Genomic DNA, 16,423 nt, shown 5'->3' on the forward strand with positions numbered 1-16,423 from the left:
CAGCCCCCAGCTCCCCACCTGCAGGTGAGTCACTTCACAGGCAGTGAAACAGGTCTGCAGGTGTCTATCTTTCTCTCCCCCACTCTGTCTTCCCCTCCTCTCTCCATTTCTCTCTGTCCTATCCAACAATGACATCAACAACAATAATAACTACAACAACAATAAAAACAAGAGCAGCAAAAAGGAAATAAATAAATAAATATTAAAAAAAAAATAACAACAAAACTGAGCCAAAAAGAAACAGAAATTTAAAAAAAAAAGAAAATAAAAAAGGGCTGGGGGTGGAGGGGGGATAAAAGAAAATAAAAAGGAAAACAACAACATACTCAAGTGTGGTACTTCCCCCTTCATGTATTGTCATGCTTTTTAAAATTTGTTCAGGAATGGCCCGAGTACTGTATTTACATTCTTGTGTTCACTGGTAATGACTTTCAGATTTTTGGAGCTCTCCAGCTGACAACAAACCCCCAAACCCTCCACCTCCCCATAGGCCTCTCTCCTCAGACGGTGTTTGTCCTGCCTCACGTCAGCTCTGCCTTATAAATGGAGTGCATTCTATAAAAACCAGGACGCCTTCAGAGCTGGAGTGCAGCCAGACCAACGGAGCCCTGTGTTTTATTAATCCTCTTTTCTTGAAAGTGCACAGCCAGGACCTCTGTGGAGGCCTGAAACGGCCCGGCACAAGGAATCCTAACGCGAATGGCACTGAGCGGCCTCGGTCCCCTCCACCCAGGCCCCCGCCACCCACTATTAATAGTCTGCACACAAGCCCTCAGCTGTCCAGGACTGCAGCCCAAGAGAGCATGCCAGAAACAGTCAACCATAACAAACATGGGAACGTAGCTCTGCTTGGAACGAAACCAACCCCCATCCCTCCACCCCGCCTGAAGAAGCAGGCTTCTTTTCTTGAAGCAGAAGGCAACAGCGCAAAGACCTTGACCGGTGGCCGGCCTCACCCCAGCCTGGAGCCAGGGTTGGAGCTCGAGCTAGAGCTGGAGTTGGAGCCGGAGTCTAGCACAGCTGGCAATCCAGGTAGAGCCCCGCCTGCAGAAGCCCCGGAGAATTGCACAAGGGCCCAGCCTGCCAGCTCTGAATCACAGCCCCTGTGGCATGGAGGCAGACAGAGACTGAGCGACATGAGCATTTCCACTTCCTCCTCCGACTCGCTGGAGTTCGACCGCAGCATGCCCCTGTTTGGCTACGAGGCGGACACTAACAGCAGCTTGGAGGACTATGAAGGGGAAAGTGACCAGGAGACTATGGCCCCCCCCATCAAGTCCAAAAAGAAGAGGAACAGCAACTTTGTGCTGCCCAAGCTCGTCAAGTCCCAGCTCCGAAAAATGAGTGGGGTATTCAGCTCCTTCATGACTCCGGAGAAGCGCATGGTCAGGAGGATCGCAGAGCTGTCCCGGGACAAGTGCACCTACTTTGGCTGCCTGGTGCAGGACTATGTGAGCTTTCTGCAGGAGAACAAGGAGTGCCACATGTCCAGCACTGACCTGCTGCAGACCATCCGGCAGTTCATGACCCAGGTGAAGAACTATTTGTCCCAGAGCTCAGAACTGGACCCCCCCATCGAGTCACTAATCCCTGAAGATCAGATAGGTAAGTGACCCATTTTGCCTCCCCCCACCACTGTCCCATACCCTAATATAAAAATTGTTGTGCTCTTATAGGACTTTGCTGCTGTGATGGCTATTTTGGATGAAGCTTTTGCCAGAGATCAAAAGCAGAGGTCATTCTGCTCACTCTCCTAATTTTAGTAGAAACAGATTTAAAAAAAAAAAAAGGTTTCTTAAAAGTAGGTTCACATTCTACCCCCACGGGGCTGCTAGGCTAGTGGTTTGGAGGAGTGATTGATGAGGACCTCCAAATGGTCCCATCTGGGCATGAGTTTGCCTTCTCAGGGGTTGGCTGCCCTCCCGCATCTGTACTGTGTGTGTGACAGATCTACTGAGCACTCAGTTAATGTGTCTCTGTGGACTGTGTGGGCTGTGTGCCTGTGCTTTCTTCTGAGAGGCAGTGGCATTTTGTTTTGCTTAGTTCTTTGAAGGGCTGTACACCTTTAGATGCCATGCACCTGGGTGCATTTCCATAGTGAACACACCTATGGATCAAGGAAGGGCCAGCTCTGTGAGCACATGATGGACATTCAGAAGCCCTGTGGGACTCCCACCTTTTCACCCTTCTCCCAAAAATGTGCCGTCCTCACCCAATACCACAGGACTTACTAAGAGCACACCTTTGGAGAAAAAAAAGTTAAGCTTATTTTGTGCATCTTTCAAATAAATAACACAGTTTGGCAATCACATGAAAGGTATTTTCCCTGAATTCAAAGGCAAATACTTTTCTAATCTCATGAAAGGGCTGACTTGTTGTTAATACCTTGGCCAAGAAAATTTTGAATCTGGCAAGGAGTCTTTTTTTTCCAGGGTGAGACTGTTGAAGGGATATATATATATATATTTTTTTTTTAATTTCACAAGGTTAACCCTGAAAAGCTACTTTCAGAGACCTCACTCCCTGAGCAGAGGTGAAAAGCGCTACCAGATATTTCCAGGCCGTTCTTAAAATGAAACCCAAATGTCTTCTTATTGATTGGGTCTGTTTGTGGAAAAGTAGTAAACTGTGTGGTAGAGGGTGGACTCTCTTCTGCCTTGTTTTTTCTCCTTTAAGTGACTTTCAGCTGCTCTTTGATTTTGCTCACAAAGGAATCACAGTCTTGTTTGTTTTCTTGTGGCTTGAGCCCAGTTTGATGGGGCGGGGCTAGAAGGGGTGTTGTTGGAGAGAAAGGCAGGAAGGAATGTGCCCTTGGGATGTGCTTCCAAACTGGAGATGACAAAGACTTCTACAAGGCAAAACACCCTGCAGGCCACCTCTCTCCCTAGCCCACCAACTTCCACCTGCTTTTACCCACTCAGGTGAGATCAGCTCACACTTAATAATACAAGGGCCTCAATCCTGCCCAAGACACTTCCTCTTAGGGACCAGGGTGGGGAAACTGGGCAGTAGCTGATGTCAGCTGTCAGCTATGTGGAGCCCATTGCCAAGCAGCCCACAGGAAGAAGCCTCCCAAAGGACCAAGGGCCTTCCTTGTCTTCTGTGCTAAAGCTCTGAGCCCCTACCAAAACATTGATCAAAAACATACACTTTCCTTCTCCTGAAGGATGCAGTTTTTGAAACACGACATCCTTGGAGCCCATGATTTAGCCAGGCAGACCGTACAAGCAGTCTCAGTGGGGGCCTGGCCTCACGCAGGAAGCATCTCCTGTAGAACAGAGAATGCAGAGGTGGGTGGTGGTGCACCTGGTTGAGTACACATGTTATTCTGCACAAGAACCTGGGTTCAAGCCCCTGGTCACCACCTGCAGGAGGAAAGCTTCACAAGTGGTGAAGCAGGGCTGCAGGTATCTCTCTGTCTCTCTTCCTCTCTATCTCCCCCTTCCTTCTCTATTTCTGGCTGTCTCTATCCAATAAATAAATAAAGATAATAAAAAATGTAAAAAAAAAAAGAAAAAAAAGGAGAAGAAGAAGAATAGAGAAAGCAGGGATTTGCCAGGTAAACCTCTGTGTCCCAAGGTCACACCAGCAACTTAAGAGCAGATGCATTGTCTGAACTTCAGTGGGAATCAAAACCTTACTACTGTTATTTGCATGCAGAAATCTACTCAGTTTTGGAATAGCAGATTGAATTGCTTGGCTAGGGCAGTTCAGACTAAAAGTTTCCATGGAGGTGTGTGTGTGGCCTTCCTAAACACTACCTCACCTTTTATTCATTGTATTTTTTTTAACTTTTACATTAAAGTAGGTATTTCATTAAATCTGTTGATTCTTCAATGAAACCATAACTCATTTTAAAAGTATAATGAGGGGGTCGGGCGTTAGCGTAGCGAATTAAGCGCACATGGCATGAAGCACAAGGACCAGCGTCAAGATTCTGGTTCGAGCCCTCCACCTGAAGAGGAGTCACTTCACAGGCGGTGAAGCAAGTCTACAGGTGTCTATCTTTCTCTCCCCCTCTGTCTTCCCTTCCTCTCTCCATTTCTCTCTGTCCTATCCAACAACAAAGACATCAATAACAATAATAAGACAACAAGGGCAACAAAAGTGGGGCGGTGGGGGGGTGGGCATAGTCTCCAGGAACAGTGGGTTTGTGGTGCAGCACTGAGCCCCAGCAATAACCCTGGAGGCAAAAAAATTAAAAGTACAGTGAAAGTAGTGGGCTTTTGAAACTAAGAGGAAGTTGAGCCAGAACAGAAGTGAATCCAAGAAATTCACCACAAGCCAACTTGGAGGGCAAGAAGTGACCCAGACTATTAGAAAGGTGCCTTTAAATATGCAGGTCACTAGATCTCACACACACACACACACACACACACACACACACACACACACACACACACACCCCGCAATGGACTTACTCTACTTAGTTGTATCTTACAGATTCTGTTAACAATTTTATTAAGGAAATGATGTTCTATGAATTAGTTGTTATCTCAGAGGTATATTTTGTCATCTCCCCAAAATGTGTGTCAGCATGCTTTCCCTACCTTCTCCCTCTGGGCACAGTGTACCCTGTTTAGTTTTCTTGTTTTTACAGGTTCTTATAAAGGGCTAACTGGTTTACAAAGGATTTGTTAATACACTCTTTTAAAGTTGTACTCAGTTCAAGGTTGGTACATTTGTGCAAGCAGGAACAGAGGCTAAAATGTTTATCTTGAGAGGTTCTATATCTATAAAGAAGGAAGCCTGGAATTAGGTCTCTCTCTCTCTCTTTCTCTCTCTCTCTCTCTTTCCCCCCACACACACCCTCTTCCTCTCTCAGTTCTCTACTCACTCCCACTACATCCTACTTCCAGTGAGAATATAACTCACTTTGAATGCCATCCTCAGGATCCCAAGCTTCAAACTTATCCCAAACAGGTGTCTACTAATGCTCTCAAGGCTTTTCAAGAATGCCAACTGGGATTGTCTCAAAAAAAAATTATTCTTTCTTCTTTCCTACAAATTGTGAAGGAGATAATACTGAACCAGGAGACAGAAATTCAAATTTAAAGTGTAGATTTAGAAACTCCTGAAATCAAGAAAGTTAAAAGAGACATGTCATTGTAGGACTAGAGCCATTATTCACATGTGAAAAAATGGATAGTTGAATGCATGTATAGCCCTTTAGTATATGGAGATAGTGCTAATCAATCTATAGAGAATGATTCTTCAGTTGCAGAGAGGAAATTTAATTAAAAATAAGATCCTATCTTTCTTACCTATTGTCACTTTATCCATTGCTCCTGTCACCAACCTTTAGGTAAGTGTAAAATATTAGTCAATCTCTAAAATGCAAAATGGACACACCAAATGGTTGTGCCCTATTGTGGAGAATTTGAATTCTGCTTAAACTGCTCAAAGCCCTCCCCACTCCTCCACCACTACATCTCCCCTCCCACCCCCAAAATCAACCCTTGACATTTAGAGATTCATGAATAATTATTAGTAGACTAAGATCAGCTTGGCTCTCCTGGTTGAAGAATGAAACCAAAGAGGGTGAGATGTGATGAGCTGCCCTATGAGCCAGCTGTGTTCACTCTAAGGCCACAGACTTCTGTTTCCTTTTCTGAACAGCAATTCTCTCAGCAACCCCCCAGCCGCCCCCCAACAACCCCCTTTCCAAAGTTGTGTATACAGGAGAACAAACAGATGCTGGGTCTTGCTCAGAGCCCTGGGATTAGTGGAATCTTCAGCAGAGTGAAGTATACTCATTGCAGGTCTTCTACCCCATAAAGTTTAGACAGAGTAAGACACTACTCATTAGTCGAACATGCATCCCTTACTGCTGTTTTCACAACATACCAATCTTCTATCTTTTTCAGCCAATGGAAAGAAATTGGTTTTAAAATGTTGGTAGTGAAACCTCTACTTTGCAGAACTTGTTGCATTTTTTTGTGGTTATTCTTTTCATTGTATTAAAGTGAAAGGATTTTTATTTCTGATTTGATACTAATCTTGGGAAATCTCCTCTGTTTTCAAGCCTTATTTCAAGAACAACTTCTCCAACTTTAGACATGCTAGCAACCCCCAGATTTTCTACTTCAGTCAAATTGCTTGGCATAGACTATCAGTAATATAGGAAAATCAGTAGTAAAAAAAAATTATCTGATTTCTCTAATTGCTTTACATCAAAAAGTATTTTTATGAAGAGTATTTTAAATAACTTGAAGAGAAAGTATATTTAAACTCAATTCTGACCTATTTCAAATAAAATATTTATTTATGGGTGGGGGTAAACAGCATCTGCTTCAATGCCTGAAGATCCAAAGTCCTCACACCATCATAAGCCAGAGCTAAGCAGTGCTCTGGCTTTAGAGTATATATATTTACATGTAATTTTGGTTAATAGAGATATGACACTGAAGCGTCATTAGACATCAGAGAGCATAGCATGTATAAGAAGACTGGAGAGGGGGCCAGGCAGTGGCGCACCTGGTTGAGTGCATACATTACAGTGCACAAGGACCCAGGTTCAAGTACCTGGTCCCCACCTTCAGAAGGAAAGCTTCACAAGTAGTGAAGCAGGGCTGCAGGTGTCTCTCTGTCTCTCTCTCTATCTCCCCGTCCTCTCTCAATTTCTCTCTGTCTCTATAAACAAAATAAATCCATAAGCAATATAAAAAAGATAAAAAATAAATTTAAAAAGAATTAAAAAAAAAAGAAGGCTGGAGAGATAGCATAATGGTTATGCAAAAAAAAAAAAAAATTCTTTCCTGAGGCCCTGAGAGCAGTGCTCTAGTGTCTGTCTCTCTCTTTCTTTTCCTGTGTCTCTCCCGTTAAAATAAATAAATAGGGGGCCAGGCAGTAGCACACGTAGTGCGAAATGCAAAGACTGGATCAAGGATCCCAGTTTGAACCTCCGGCTCCCCACCTGCAGGGGGATGGTTTCGCAAGTGGTGAAGCAAGTCTGCAGGTGTCTGTCTTTCTCTCCCTCTCTCTATCTCCCCTTCCTCTCTCAATTTCTCTCTATCCTATCTAACAACAACAGCAGCAACAACAACAATGGCCCCTAGGAGCAGTTATATAACTATTTTTGCTTTAGATAGGTATTTTAGTCTAGTTCAGGTTTCAACATCTAATGTGCCTTTTCAAAAAAAAAAAAAGTTGGGTTTTGTTTGTTTGTTTGTTTGTTTTCTCCTCCAGGGTTATCATTGGGGCTTAGTGTCAGCACTACAAATCCACTGTTCCTGGTAGCCATTTTTTTCCCATTTTATTCCATAGAACAGAGAGGGTAGGGGGAGTTAGAGGGGAGGAGAGAGAAAGAAACCTGCAGACCTGCTTCACTGCTCGCTTTTGAAGTGGACCTCCCTGCAGATGGGGAGTGAGGGCTGAACCCCAATCCTTGCTTTTGTGCAGGTTTTTTGCACTTAGTTCTATGTGTGCTTAAATGGATGCACCACCCTCCTCCCCCCAAAAAAAGTTTTAATTCACAGTATGATTTAAGACTCCAAGTTATTATCTGACATTTAGATAAGTGCCATTTGGAAAAATGTAGTCAGAGAAGTGTGTATGCAACCAGAAAAGATTGAAACCTTGACTTTTACTTCTTTTTTTTAATCTTTTTTTTTTTATTTATAAAGGAAATACTGACAAAACCATAGGATAAGAGGGGTACAACTCTACACAATTCCCACTACCAGAACTCTGTATCCCATCCCCTCCCCTGATAGTTTTCCTATTCTTTTTTTTTTAATTGGGGAATTAATGTTTTACATTCAACAGTAAATACAATAGTTTGTACATGCATAACATTTCCCAATACAACCCCCAATAGGTCCTCTGTCATCCTTCTTGGTTCTGTATTCTCCCCACCCACCCACCCCAGAGTCTTTTGCTTTGGTACAATACGCCAATTAAAGTTCAGGTTCTACTTGTGTTTTCTCTTCTGATCTTGTTTTTCAACTTCTGCCTGAGAGTGAGATCATCCCATATTCATCCTTGTGTTTCTGATTTATTTCACTTAACATGAATTTTTCAAGGTCCATCCAAGATCGGCTGAAAATGGTGAAGTCACCGTTTTTTACAGCTGAGTAGTATTCCATTGTGTATATAGACCACAACTTGCTCAGCCACTCATCTGTTGTTGGACACCTGGGTTGATTCCAGGTTTTGACTATTACAAATTGTGCAGCTAAGAACATATGTGTACACAGATCTTTTTGGATGGGTTTGTTGGGTTCCGTAGGATATATTCCCAGGAGAGGAATTGCAGTATCATAGGGTAGGTCCATTTCTAGCCTTCTGAGAGTTCTCCAGACTGTTCTCCACAGAGGTCGGACCAATTGACATTCCCACCAGCAGTGTAGGAGCGTTCCTTTGACCCCACACCCTCTCCAGCATTTGCTGCTGTTACCTTTTCTGATATATGACATTCTCACAGGAGTGAAGTGGTATCTCCTCGTTGTCTTTATTTGCATTTCTCTGACAATCAGAGACATGGAGCATTTTTTCATGTGTTTCTCAGCCTTTTGGATCTCTTCTGTGGTGAATATTCTGTCCATGTCCTTCCCCCATTTTTGGATGGGGTTATTTGTTGTCTTGTTGTTGAGTTTGGCAAGCTCTTTATATATGCTGGTTATTAAACTCTTGTCTGATGTATGGCATGTAAAGATCTTCTCCCATTCTGTCAGGGGTCTCTTGGTTTGGGTAGTGGTTTCTTTTGCTGTGTAGAAGCCTTTTAATTTGATGTAGTCCCATAGGTTTATACTTGCCTTAGTCTTCTTTGTAATTGGATTCATTTCATTGAAGATGTCTTTAAAATTTATGCGGAAAAGAGTTCTGCCAATATTTTCCTCTAAGTATCTGATAGTTTGTGGTCTGACATCCAAGTCCTTGATCGACTTGGAATTTACGACTTTCACTTCTAATCTAGTCCATGTGACTATATCACCTGGCAGGGGGGGATGTCCTTGTACAGTTGAAAGTGGTAGAGAAGGAGGAAGATTAGCTTCCTTCAGCTTATACATAAAATGAATGCCTATACCCCCCCCTTTTTTAAATATGGCATGAGGGAACAAGCCCAGGGCCTCATGTTTGTGTGATAACCCTCTGTGAGCAACCTCTTCAGACCAGTTTCTTTTCATTATTTTATGAGAGAGATAGAGTGAGAGGGATAACAACACATAGCTCTACCATCCATATAGCAAACCCTCCCCACCCATGCATTTCGTGATCCCATAGAATGCAAGAACTCACACCCAGTGTTTCATGTATGCTAAAGTGCATATTCTACCAGGTAAGCTATCGCCCCAAACCAAGAATGTCTGTATCATTTGTGAACATTAGTTTAAATAGATAAAGATTGCAACAAGACACACCTCTTTGTCATCTGTTGTATAACTTTTATTTTAGGGCATCAATGTTTGATTATATGTGTTACACCTTATAGATTTTTATAACTTAAAAAATTTTAAAAGACTCAAACACTGGAGTTTCAAATTTCTACTCAGGAGTCCCTGACTCCTTGGGATGTGTAGAAGAATCTCTTTGATCAGTCATTCAGAGAACCCTTGCTAGTAATAAGGTGGGAATTGAGAACTTCATAAAGTCCCATCAAGGTATCTGTACTTGATTGTTGTCTCTAGAATCTTCCATTTCAAGAGCAGGTTAAACACCTCTCAAGCTGGAAACATTATCAAGTAGAGAGAGCATGAGTGACACAGGAAGTGATGCAGTGGATAGGGTGTGGGGCCTTCAAGCATGAGGTCCATAGTAAGATTCCAAGTTTTTCATGTGGAGGAGTGGTGCTCTGATATTCTCTCTCACTCTCTTCCTCCTTCTCTCTTCTCTCTTCTCTCTTCTCTCTTCTCTCTCTCTCTCTCTTTCTTTTTTGGTGCTCTGACATTCTCTCTCTCTCTCTTCCTCCTCTCTTCTCTCTCCCTCTCTCTCTCTCTCTCTCTCTTTCTCTCTCTCTTCTTCTCTCTCAATAATTTATAAGTAAATAAATCTTTTCTAAAAATTGAGAATACAACCCAAGGGACCCCTGAAATGCTATGCTGATTAAATAGAAGCGTCAGATGCCTAGTGGCTAACCAAGCATTTTTTGTGTATGGAATCCCCATTAATCCACTTAATGCCTTGGGAGCCCTATTTTCCTAGATAAGGAAACAAAAGCCTAGCCAGTTCAAATTAGGATGCAAGTATGTCTGAGTCCACAGTTTCCCATATGCTTTCCATGGGAAGTGCTTTTCTAGTTCCCTTTTATGAGGAGGGTATGACTGCAAAGTTGAGGTCACACCACGCTTAAGTACACCTACTACCCATGTGACTTACCATTAGTACTGATATTCAAGATCACTGGTCCAAGGCCATGTTTGCCTTGTTTCTACTCTAGAAATTAAATGCAACCCTCCCCATTTCCTTTCCATGGAAGCAGGCCACTGAGCAGTGGTCACTTCATGAATAGAGGTAGAATTCAGTTCTATGTCTTTGGTACCAGAGTATCTGCACAAACTATCTGTAAAGAAGATTGATCTCTTTAGCCTGTCTTCATTATTACTGGCATTTTACTAAAAAGCACTGGAATGCATCAAATGCATTCCACGCACACAATATTATATGAATAGAGCTGATGAGTCTGCATAATGGTCTTCCTTGAAGTCCAAAAATAATGAAAACAGAGACTCATAGCCACCCCAGAGCTTGAAGTCTTTATTTTGGGATCATCTCATTTGAGTGGGATCTTCCTTTAAATAATAAAGCAGCTTATATTACTTCTCATCTTTGAGTCTAAGTATGCATTTTGAACAGTAGTAATGTAAGCCAGGGTTATGACAGATACCTGCAGGTAGACAGTGAAGTCGGCTGCTTTGTGTGCAGTGCCACACTTCCTGTATTCTTCAGGGAGAAGGAGAAGAAATTTCATTGTATAAAACCAGCTAAAGGAGTGCTGTTCAGTTCCATTTAGCAGTTACTTTGGGAACATATACAACGTCCAGACTCCCTGCTAAAGATAGTTCTTGTGACACCCCTAGGTCTGATATTCACAGAGAAGTCTAGTTTTCTCTCTCTCACTCCAGGGAAAACTGAGTGTCCAGGAAGTGAGGAGGAGGCAGATAGGCAGACAAGAAATCTTCTGGGAAGGCGAGGAGGCTGCCCTGCAAGTAGGAAGGGGCAAGAAGGACATTCCAGGCAGTGAATTGCACTGGAAAGGGGAGGAGGCACGAAGAGGTGTGTTGTTGTTGGCTTCATGTGAGAGCAAGAGCTGCTTGTCCATAAGGTCATGGTAGGAAGGAGTGGAAGGCAAGGCTGATTCCCAGTAGCTATCTAAGTCATTAAGGTAGTGGTGACTCAGGAATATGACTCCAGGAAGGATAAGAATATGCTCTTTCCAAACTCAACCAATCAAAACTAGTGCTAGTCATAAGTACCTGTATAGACACTGTGACAAACCAGAAGGCCAGTGATTTTGAATAAACAGACACAGAGAGCAGAAACTGCCCTCCACCCACCCAAACACACACACACATACACACACCAGTCAACCTGAAACTTGGTGATTAACTTCATCCTACATGCTTTCTCATTGGAAATGGGGCTCAGGAGTCTCTACCTCCCTAGCTCCATTGTTCTGAAAAGCATACAGCACCCAAAGAGTTTCACATCCTCTGGTTTTGAGGATAATGGATGAAGACGGAATGAGGTTTCTAAAAAGTAGTGGGCCTTTCAAGAGCCAGACTTCAGATCTGCCTTTGTATCTATAAACCATACACAAATGAAAGAAAGATCTATAGGAAACCAGATAACTTTTCAATGAATTAATCAAGGTACTTTCAGTTCCTATTTCAAACAAAGTAAGTCACCGTCAGCATAGAAAAAAAAAAAAAAAAACCAAAACTGGCCCAAATCATTAAACCTGGTGTCTCTTTTCAAAGATATCCATTTCATGTTCAAAAGGAACAGAGGGAACAAATGAATTGTCCTGCTTCTTAGGTGTCAAGTGTGTGCAACATGCTTATGAAAAGAGATCACAGCCAGTCTTCCAACAATCTATTCAGAAGCTATGAGTGGTCCCATTTTTACAGATGAGAAAACTAAGGCTTGGAAAGGACATGTATTCCCTCAAGAATTAACTGGATAACTGCCCACTTGAATTTGATGTCTGATCTGAGGGCTACCGAGACACCAGGTAGTCTGCTCCCTATGAATAGTATGTACTGAGGGTTAAACCACCAACTCTGTCATGTCTTGGTGCTGTAACAGCATGGATTTTATGAATGCTATCTTCTACTTCTCCAAGCTGCCAAGTCTGCTGAGATCAACTGAATAATATTCTCAACTAAAAGGCAGAAGATGTGCAACAGCAGAGTAAGCAGTTAGGCTGGACTGCTGAGTTTGGAGGCCCCCTGTCTGCTGCTGCTGAGCTGTCTGGGGTTGGTCTTGTGTCTTTGGTGCTATAGTTTTTCAGTGGTGTCAGGTGGGCAGTGTTATGTTCTACCCACTGATTCTTGCTTGCCAGTTCAATGTCCAGCTATAATACTTGTGCCATTGTACATGACACTGTCTCAGGTTTCCAGAACCTGTGTCCAGGCAGGCAGGAAAAGCTAAAGAATCAAAGTACTCCCAACCCTCCCGAAGCAGCCTGCATTTAGACACTGAAGGAATTTTAGACACTATTAGGTATATATGTAAGTTCTCCACTTGCCTCCTATCTGGTAGAACAACTATGAGGCATTTTCCACTCCATGCTTTGGCCTTCTGGCAGACTTGTGTTCAAACTATGTAGTGCTAACTAATTTCATAAGTGACACAAGCTGCTTTCCTCTCCTTTCCCTTTCTCTATCTGTACCAGCACTTTCTGGACTCGCTTCCCAACTGAGCTACTCACACTCAAGCCCTTATCTTGGGTTCAGCTTCTGGGAAAACTCAAAGTAAGATAAATAGGGATTATTTACTTGCCTCCATTGAAGCAGTTTAAATACATGGAAAGTATACAGTACTGCTTAGAACATGTCAGGTCTAGTCCTTCATCCAGTTGTATAGCCAAAGGGCATGACAGCATCAACACCTTTTCCCCTTATACAAAGTGAGTTGCATCTGTCTCCCTTCTTGTTTGGCATAGGAACAACCAGGCTTGCATGGTGTCTCCATTAGCCTTGGTAAGTCACTTGACTTCTAAGCCTCATATCCACCTGTCAAACGAGAATGGCACTGTTTCCTCCATCACAGGGCTGAAGTGATCATTAACATACTGTGCAGTGATATATATCCTTCTGTGAATACAAACTATACAAGTAGATACCCAGTAAATGTTAGTGACCATTGATGTTCAGATTTCACAATTTCTGGTCTCTGAAGAAAAAGGGCCTCTTGTCTTTAAACACTGCCTTCTGCTTCTACTACTATACTTTCTATACTAGGCTTTGTCTTTATTCTGTACTAGGGGCTGGGGGGCAGTACTGAGATCAATATAACCAATGCTACTTATCTATGATTACATTAAGGAAATAAGAATCCAAACAAATAACATGTTCTTTACCGTTACAGATGAGCTTCAGGGTCAGCTGATAAGATCTACATAAATATTCCCAGGGAAATCTACTTATTTTTAAGCCAGAGCACTGTTCAGCATTGGCTTATGGTAGTATGGAGAGTTGAACCTACTGGGTCTCAGGCATAAAAAAGTATTTGTACATAACCATAATGCTATCTCCCCCACTCAAATCTACTTCAAAAGAAAGAAGAAAGTTATAGTTCAAACAATTCTCTAGCATTACCTTGCTACTGGAAATTTTTTTATTGATTTAATTATGATCGACAAGTCTGTTGGATAAGAGGGGTACAATTCCATACTGTTCCCACCACCAGAGTTCTGCATCCCATCCCCTCCATTGGAAGCTTTCCTATTCTTTATCCCTCTGAAGCATGGACCCAGGATCATTATAGGGTACAGAAGGTGGAAGGTCTCGCTTCTGCAGTTGCTTCTCTGCTGGACATGGACACTGACAGGTCGATCTATACTCCCAATCTATTTCTGTGTTTTCCTAGTGGGGTTAGGGCTCTGGAGAGGTGGGGTTCCAAGACACATTGGCGAATTTACATTGGCATCACTGGAAAATTTTTTTAAAAGACAGTAATCAGTTTTAATGAAAACATTTGATTACCACCATATTCATTCTTCTTTATAATTTGTTTTTCCAGTTTTCATGTATTTGTACTGTATTTTTGTATGAGGAAAAAATCCAATACATATAGCCCAAGAGTTCAGAACCAGATTTCTTGGATTCAAATGTTGGCTCCCCCTCTTGCTAGCTGCGTGGCAGCTTCTCAGGATTTCAGTATCCATATTTGTAAAATGAAAAAATAGTTTTTTGGTTGGCAAGATATCTCAGTTGAATAGTGTACTTGCTTTGTCATGAACATAATGCAGGTTACCCACTGCATTGTGTTTTTCTTCCTGTCTCTGCCTCTCTGTTTCTGTTTCTCTTTCTTTCTTTTTTTTTTAATTATATTTATTTACTTATTGGATAGAGACAGCCAGAAATTGAGAGGGAGGGAAGAAACAGAGGAAAGAGACATCTGCAGCACTGCTTCACCATTTGTGAAGTTTTTCCCCTGCAGGTGGGACTGGGGGCTTAAACCGGAGTTCTTACACATTATAAGACATGCTCTCAACCATGTGATCCACCACCCAGCTCCTTGCTTCTGTTTTTCTATCTGAGAAAGTTGATCTGGAGGGGTAAGGCCTCAGAAATGACAGGACAAAAGATTATCCTCCACCCATGGAATTTGTTTAAAGATTTGAAGAGTCAATGTAAATTTCGTAGAACAGTGTCACTGTTCTTACAGTTTAAGAGCTATTATTTTCTTGAATTTAAAGTAACCATGGATAATAGTAAACGACAGTAGTAGTAATTAAAGAATGTGATTATCCTTGGTAGCTTGCCTGAGTAATCGTATAGTGGTTAGTAATTAAAGAATGTGACCAATCCCTATTTTTTTTTAATCCTGACAGTCCAGCTAATGAAATATTTTTCTGTTCCATTTGCTTCCTTGAACTGTTGTTTCCTTTATCTTTCATGAACAGAACCTGGCTTTCTTATTGGAGAGAACTGGAATCCTGTCATTTGAGTTTATTTTTCAACTTTTTAAAAATACTATTTATGTATTTATTTTGGATAGAGACAGAGAAAAGGGGAGGGAAGGTGAGAGAGAGAGAGAGAGAGAGAAAGAAAGAAAGAAAGAAAGAAAGAAAGAAAGAAAGAAAGAGAAAGAGAGAGAGACTCAAGTCCAGAAGTAGCCAGCCTCTCTCTGAAGTTAAAGGTCTCAGGGATGTACATCAGATGGCACAGATTTCAAATGTATGAGGTCCTGGGTTCAATCCCTTGCATTATTCCACAGACCCCATCCCCTGTGAAAGTGACAAAAAGTCTTTTGATGAATGATTATTACTTAAGTTTTAGACCTACTGCCTGAGAAAGGACTGTGGTGTTGTAGCACTGACCACTGAGGTCTCTGGTCTTTTATTAGTTACAAGATACATAAAAGGAATTGTAAAATAGCTTAAATTAGCAAAATGTACAATGATTTATTTCAGAGAGCAAATAATGTTTAAAAAGGAGTAAGTGAAATAGAATAATCTACATAAAACAGTGCCATGGGGTCTCTTCTAACTAATCTCCTTTTGTTTTAAGCTCTCCCATAACTAACATGCTGAAGGGAAGCTCTCCAGATGCAATGGCTTCATTTTCAGCAAGTCAAGTACCCCCTCATTCACATCATGTGTCAAATGGCTATGGCCTTGAGGTCTGACTCTGTTGATTCCTGCCCATATTAGAGAGAAGTTATGTATCTCTGCCAGTTGCATAGAATAATTAGGTCATAGGTTGCATAAGACTTAGAGCAAATACAAGCCTGGCATCCTGAGACATCTTCCCTAGCACACACTGTTCCCCAGCACACTACCCCCATACGCCAACCCCCCCCCCAAAGTCCTCCTTGAGATTCAAGGTGAAAAATTTAGGCTGATGTTCAGTTGTTTTCTGTTTGTTTGGATTATCTCTGTTTATTGAGCTTTAACTGACACTTATGTGTCAATTTTAAGTGCTCGGCTTAACAAATTTTCACATATATACACACATGTGAGCATTTCCCAGATCTACATGAAGAACATGTCCTTCCTCCTGGAGGTGTCTTAGTCAATAGCTCCTCCATCCTCCAAGGGTAGCTGCCATCTTGACTGCTGTCATCACAGATTCACTTTGCCTGCTTTTGTGTTTTATGCAGATGAAGCGCTGAAAGAAATAGTCTTTAATGCTTGGCTCCTTTCTTTGAGATTCATCCCCATTGTCTCTGGAGCAGCAGTGTTCTCCTTTTTATTGAATGACTATTCCACTGAATTTCACTGTTGTATTCCATTCACTGTACAAATGTACTGACT

The 16,423-nt window shown here is 42.0% G+C and overlaps 1 protein-coding gene across 15 annotated transcripts in view; it reads left to right on the forward strand.

Moving 5' to 3' along the window:
• Positions 1-16,423, forward strand: part of RIN2 (Ras and Rab interactor 2) — a 235,161-nt gene that overhangs the window by 200,646 nt on the left and 18,092 nt on the right. For all 15 annotated transcript variants that reach the window (XM_060185988.1, XM_060185955.1, XM_060185963.1 and 12 more), the window contains one exon: positions 436-1,605. In XM_060185988.1, the coding sequence (XP_060041971.1) occupies positions 436-1,605 (1,170 nt within the window). The remainder of the gene's footprint in view (positions 1-435; positions 1,606-16,423) is intronic.

This window comes from Erinaceus europaeus, chromosome 1 (genome assembly GCF_950295315.1).
Source record: "Erinaceus europaeus chromosome 1, mEriEur2.1, whole genome shotgun sequence".
Classification (NCBI taxonomy): domain Eukaryota; kingdom Metazoa; phylum Chordata; class Mammalia; order Eulipotyphla; family Erinaceidae; genus Erinaceus; species Erinaceus europaeus.